This window comes from Miniopterus schreibersii (genome assembly GCF_964146895.1).
Source record: "Miniopterus schreibersii genome assembly, chromosome: 8".
Lineage (NCBI taxonomy): Eukaryota > Metazoa > Chordata > Mammalia > Chiroptera > Miniopteridae > Miniopterus > Miniopterus schreibersii.
In genome coordinates, this window is record NC_138109.1 from 95,867 (window position 1) to 101,898 (window position 6,032).

General features: G+C 61.3%; 1 protein-coding gene across 4 annotated transcripts; it reads right to left on the reverse strand.

Moving 5' to 3' along the window:
- Positions 1–6: 6 nt before the first annotated feature.
- On the reverse strand, positions 7–5,482 carry PERM1 (PPARGC1 and ESRR induced regulator, muscle 1). 4 transcript variants are annotated; one of them, XM_081144833.1, is made up of 5 exons: positions 5,384–5,463; positions 3,080–5,032; positions 2,476–2,812; positions 1,755–1,880; positions 7–1,528 (listed from the first exon to the last, which is right to left on the reverse strand). In XM_081144833.1, the coding sequence occupies exons 2-5, from the start codon at positions 4,463–4,465 to the stop codon at positions 1,437–1,439; spliced, it is 1,941 nt and encodes a 646-aa protein (XP_081000959.1). In that variant the 5' UTR covers positions 4,466–5,032; positions 5,384–5,463; the 3' UTR covers positions 7–1,436. The 4 variants fall into 4 exon arrangements, with proteins under 4 accessions (XP_081000959.1, XP_081000960.1, XP_081000957.1 ...); XM_081144834.1 differs by having other exon boundaries at positions 2,788–5,032; positions 5,384–5,482; XM_081144831.1 differs by having other exon boundaries at positions 2,476–5,032.
- Positions 5,483–6,032: the final 550 nt, after the last annotated feature.

Here is a 6,032-nt window from a genome sequence, read left to right on the forward strand (position 1 = left end):
ACCACCTGCCAGTGTTGACCGTGGGAGGGTCTCCAGCAAGGCCTGGGTCTTTCTTTGTTGGGCCACCGGCCGACCACTACCCACCAAATACCCAGTCAGGGTCTGACACCAGGGGGTGAAGGGGGCCTTCAGAACCCTGAGTTTTCTAGGCTCTGGAGCGGCCCGGAGGACAGCTTCACCCTGAGGATGCCCTAAACATCACCCACAGAACAGGGCACGATGCCCAGAGGGGCCGAACCTTGGTCTGCCCCCAGGGAAAGAGTGAGGGAGGGGCTTGATGGGGGCTTCCCCTGGGAGTGGGAGAACAGAGCCGGGGTGAGGGTGAAGGTCAGAGGGCTGAGAAAGTTGGGTTATCGAGAGTCAGAGTACGTGAGGTCAGAGGTCACGAGGGTCAGCGATCAGCAAGGCCAGAGGTAGGAGGCTGCCTGGGCGCCTGTGAGTGGGGTGGCCTTGCTTGGGAGAAATGGACAAGAGACGAACTGAGAGCGAAGAGAAGGAGATTTTATTTGTCTGTGTCCATGTGTCCTTTACTGTCCAGTGCTCACTTGGCTGCCAGGAGGCCCCTGCTGCCCCAGGGGCCTGTGCTCGCTGCCTCTGGCTGGATGCCCTTCCAGCACCTAGCTGACCCCCTGCCCACCTTCCTGCCCTCTCTTTGGCTCCTCTCAGCCCTGGGACAGGCCCAGGTGTCCCGTCCCTCCACCTGATACCATGGAACTCTGCTGCCCACCTCGTCCAGAGCTCCCCCAAGGAGGGGACCCAGGCTCTGCCCTGCAGACCCCACCCTGAAGGGACCACTGGGGTTGCCTTCCTACAACCCCTCTAGGTACCTGCTCACTGTCTCAGGCAGAACCCAAGGAGACCGTAGCTGCAGGCCCTTGGGTTCTGGAGGGGTTCCTGAGAACAGAGCAGAGAGTCCCTAGGACTCCTCCCCAGCCCCCTTGCCCCTGCCTCCAGCCCAGATCTCCAGGTGGGGCCCTTGCTGCTGCTCTGACACCTTCTGATTTCCAATGCTCCGTCCTGTCACTCACCCTCTAACTAGATAACCAGACAAAATGCCCATTTAAATTTGATTTCAGAGAAACCACAAAGAATTTCTTAGTATATGTACATCTCAAATATTGCCTTCTGAAATTCCAGTTTTACTGGACACCCTGTTTTTATTTGCCAATCTGACCACCTTCCTAACCAGCTCCCTGCTCAGCCCAGGCCACCCAACTTTCCAAATCTCCCCTCCCAGGTGTTGAGCACAACCTGGGCTTCGGCTATGGCCAGAGCCTCGGGTAGAGTCCAAAAAAGCCAGGACTGAGGACACTGGCTCCTTCCTAGATGCTGCCGTGGAACACAAGGGTCAAAGGACAAGGCCAGAGGGCAGTGCCTCGTCCTCAGCACCTGTGGCCATTTCCTTGTCCTGCGTCTTCGTAGGCCAAGCCTGGGTCCTAGGGGCTGGGACTGGGGCTGCGGCGTCCCCGCTCTACCTGCCGGCGGAAGTAGCGGATGGCAGAGATGGTGCCGATGTTGGCCAGCAAGACTGCAAGGGAAGCAAGAGGCTGCCTGAATGCCGACTCCTGGTCACCACCTTCCTCCTGCATGGCCTGGCCCTTGAAGGGCGAGAGGAGGCCAGTGGGGCGAGTGGCAGGTCAGCGACAGGAAGAGCAAGGTCAGGGGAGAAACCTGTGCTTCCCCAGGCACCCCTCATCCCTGTCCCTCCATTTGACTTCTGGGCACCAGCCCCCCTTCCCCCAGGGCCCCCAAACCTGTTTTCCAGGCGTCTGGGGTATGCAAATCTGATGTTCTCACAGCCCAGGTGGCAAAAGCAACAAACACCAGGCACATGTCATTCTGGCTGAAGGTAAACGAGGTGAGGGGACCCAGCGGCTCCCCTAGGAAAGAAAAGCATATTCTGAGCTCCAGCTGCTCCACTCAGACAGGTCTGTCCCGGGACATGTCTGTCTGGGGACATGTATGTCCTGGACACATCTGGGGATACGTCTGCCCTGGTTCACACTTTCTGAGTCACATCTTCCCCGTGATACCTCTGTCCCAAGACACAGGGCAGTGTGTGGCACAGTTGAATCAGCTCAACTTGCCTGTGGGGCACTGTTCCCTGGTTTCTAAAATATCTTCCAGAAGAAATGTGAGAGGAAGTCCACTGAGTGCCCGCAGCCCCAGCGCCTGCCTTGCTGGAGGCTGGGGGCCAGGCTCCAGTGTTCTCAAGGCTGGGGTGCTCACACTGAGCTCAGGGTGACGGTCAGTGCACAGCCAAACCCTTGAATGACCTGGCCTGGGCTGCCCCACCTGGACTGTGTCCTGGGATGGCCAGGAACTGCTTCTCCTTCCCAGATCATCCCTGAGGCCTCCCCACTGGCTCACTACCAGGCTTCTGGCCTGCCCTCCCCCAATGGCCCTCCTGGCTGACATCCCTGAACAGCGTGTTCCCAAGACCTGGACAGGCCGTGGGACCCACGGGACACGCACCTGCTCGCCTGAGCACCAGGTCGAGCTGCTCTGCCGCCGTTGGGCTGGGCTCCGGTGGAGGGCCAGGCTCCACACCCTGGGGCACTGACGTGGGGGCTTCTGTGGCCTGAAGCTGGAGGAGGGCAGCTGGCCCCAGCACGCCCTCCGACTTGTCCTCCCCAAGGAAGTGTTCATAGGCCTCGGGGATGGAGATGGGCTTGGGGTCTCCAGGCAGAGGGGCTGGGGCAGGCTTGGCTTGGGGGGTTGGGGCTGGGGAATGGCCCCCCCAGTGCCCAGACCTCTTGGCTCGGCTATCCCGGAAAAAGAACTCACACACTTCTGGCCACTGGACTTGGGCCTGGCCCTCACCGGCCTCTGCCTCCTCCTCAGCATCTTCATTCTCCTCCTCGATAGTATCACAGAAAAAGAACTCGTAGGCCTCTGGGACGGTCACTGCAAAGCAACTCCTATACCCAGGTCCCCCAGAGGCATAAGGGGAAGGAGGGGGCAGGTGCTTCAGGATCCGAGGCTGGGGAAGCCGGGGCCCAACTGCCACTGCGTCCCAAGCTCCAGGCCCCCCGCGGCCCCCCGCTGCTGTCCTGGGGGCTGAGGGCCAGGCTGTGGCTGGTGAGAGCGGGCGCAAGGCCTCTTCTGACCCTGGCTCCTTGGGGCTGGGCACAGCCATAGAGAACCGCACTTTCTTCTTCCTGGGTGCTTGGACGGGACCTGGGGGGGGCTCCCCAGAGGGGTGTCCGGGGGCACCTGCTGAGGTCTCCTCTTTGGGCTCCTCTCGGTGCCCCCCTGAAGACACAACAGAGCTCAAATCCAACTTGGCCAGTGGGGCAACCTCGGTCTCCATTGTGTCTTGCCCAGCCTGGGGAATGGGGGCAGGTGTAGATACATCCACATCGGACTGCGCCTCTGAGACAGGTACAGATGAGTTCCCCTCTGGCTTGACCTCTGGGTCCAACAGGGGCAGGTCCACATCCAGCCTAGGCTTGCAGGCGGGTATAGACAGAGTGGGATCGGGACAAAGCTTGGAGGCGGGTGTAGACAGAGCAGTGTCTGACTTAGCTGCTGAGAAATCTGGACAAGGTTCCTGGGCAGGTGTGGACACAGCAGGTAGCTCAGCTCTGGGGGTCATTCTGAGAAGGTCTGTACTTTGCTCAGTAGTAGGGACAAGTGTAGGCAGGTCCAGTCCTGGCCCTGGCCGGGCCACCTGCTCGAGGGCTCCAGAGGACTCGGGGCCCAGGTTGTCCTGCCCGGCTCCTGTCGTCCGCTCGGCTGTCCGCTCTGCCGTCTGCTCAGCCGTCCCTGCTGAGAGACCCTTCCTCCCGGACCCAGCCGGGCCAAGACCCTCCTCAGACCTGGCCTCAGTGAGCAGCGGGGAGCCCAGCCGGGTGGGAGCAGAGCCTGCGGCGCCTGAGCGCCCACTCCCCTTGGAACCAGCAGAGCGCCTCTTCTTTCGGCTGGGGCTTCGGGGCAGGGCTCCGGGGCTGCTGGGGGGTCTCTGGGGCAGAGTGCTGCGGCCTGGGGACTCGGGACTCGGTGGAGGCTCACCAGAGGGACAAGGGGCAGGGTCCCGGGGGGCTGGCCCCTGCAGAAGCCTCTGCATCTCGTCTCTGGAAGATACTGGCCCTTGGAGGGACGTGCTCTGGTCGGGAGAGGCGGCGCCAGAGCCAAGGGCCGGCCGGGCTCCTGACTGTGCTGATGAGCTGGGCATCTGCTGATCGGCCCCCAGGGCCAGGACGGGCTCTTGCCAAGACCTGCTGACCAGCTGCTTCGTGGCCTCCTGGTCCACCTCCTCAAAGCCAGGCCAGCCACTCCCCCTGAGAAGGGGCTGGGGCCCGGGGGGACTGCTGCCACTGCTGTCCCCTTGGTCAATGTCACTGGACAGAAGCTCATCTCCAGAGGCCAGGCCGGCCTGCAGAAGCCCACACTCCTCCGCCACGGCTGAGAACTCAGCCCAGTCCTGGTCACTCAGCTGGACGCTGTACTGGAAGTTCTCCATCTCGGGTCAGCAGGGCACGTGAGCAGCAGAGCTCGGGGTCTTCACACACTGCCGCCACCTGCCTGCCTGCCGGGCGCCCCCTCCGCCGTCCTGGCTTGAGGCTGGGCCAGCATCTGAACGAAAAAGCCAAGCAGGAGGCAGGGGGAAGCCGGCTGCTCCTCCAAGTCACAATATCCACAGCCCTACTGTCCCTGTTTCCAAATTGACCCCAAACGGCAACTTTATGACATGCGGTCACGCTCCTTCCACCAAATACAGCTCTAAATTGGTGAAGCGCACTAAGAAATGGGATCCTCGTGTTTGGATTTTCAATCCCAGAAGTGGCTTTCCGTCACATCTCCAACTTTTCTCCGGACAGGCCAACCCCGTGATGGTAAGTCCAGGCCTGTCCCAGCATGCCCCAGGTGGCAGCTGGCCATGGGGGTGGGGCCACAGTGTCCTGCAGGTGACCAGCCTTTGGCAATGACCTTCCACTAGCCTTGGCTGGGACAGGCTGCTGTGCTTCCTCGAAGCTCACCACGGTCACACTGGTGTTGGCCAGAACACGAATGGGTCATCAGGGAGAACCTAGCGAGGAAGTCACAGAACAGAAATGAGCCTGCTGACTCCCAGTGATTCCCTAGGTCATCCTCAGGGTCTGTGCCCCTGACCCAGACATGCCCAGCTGCAAAGGTCGCTCCCTGGGACCCAAGGCGACCCTAGCTGGAGAGCCTCTAGCCTCTTGACCGCCTGCGAGGGGCTGCCCTTTGCCAGCTCCAGCCAGTCCATCCTGACATGGAGATGCCTTGACCCCAGGGCACTGTGGCTTCCTGACCCATTGAACCTTGCCCTCCTCTCTAGCTCTAGCGAAGGCCCCTGCAGCGGCTATCCACCTCTGGGACCCCTCAGGGCAGGAATGAGGGGCTGCTGGTGTCGTACCTGGGACCCCACAGCCGGGGGGGCAGCAGCGCTGGGCGTCTAAGCTCCCTGTCCAAGAGCAGCATGGTGCTGGGCTCGCCAAGCAGGCCCCACCCCCATGGCCAAAAATACCCGTCCCAGGGTCACATGTCTCCTACCAGCCATCAGGGTCCAGGCCACAAATAGATGGCATTTGAGGGGCCTCCAGCTATGTGAGGGACACCTTCCTGGTCAGGCCAGACGCTGGCCAGAGAATGCTGATCAGCAATCAGCACTGTGGCCTCCCTTTTCCTAGCTGAAGGCTGCTCTTTTCTCTTAAAGGGGCCCCACTGCTGTGAGACCTTGATCAGGCCCCCACTTCCCATTGCCTCATTGCCAGCAGCCCCCCAAGATCAGCCCAGGCCCTCTGGGTCTTAGGGCTTTACCCTGACACCTGTAGGGAGTGGAGGGAGTTAGAGGGACAGGTTGGAAAATGATGGATTCCAAAATGTTCCTCAAGGTCCTTTGGAGGTGGTCCACTGCAGACCTGGGGACAAGGCTTGCACCTTCCAGGGCTGGACTCAAAGGGCTTGCTAGCCCCTCCCCTGGCAGCACTGCCCACCCTGCTGGGGGCTTGAGGGACACATGAGGGTGCTGAAGCTTCTCAGGGGAGGGCACCTCAAATGGGCAT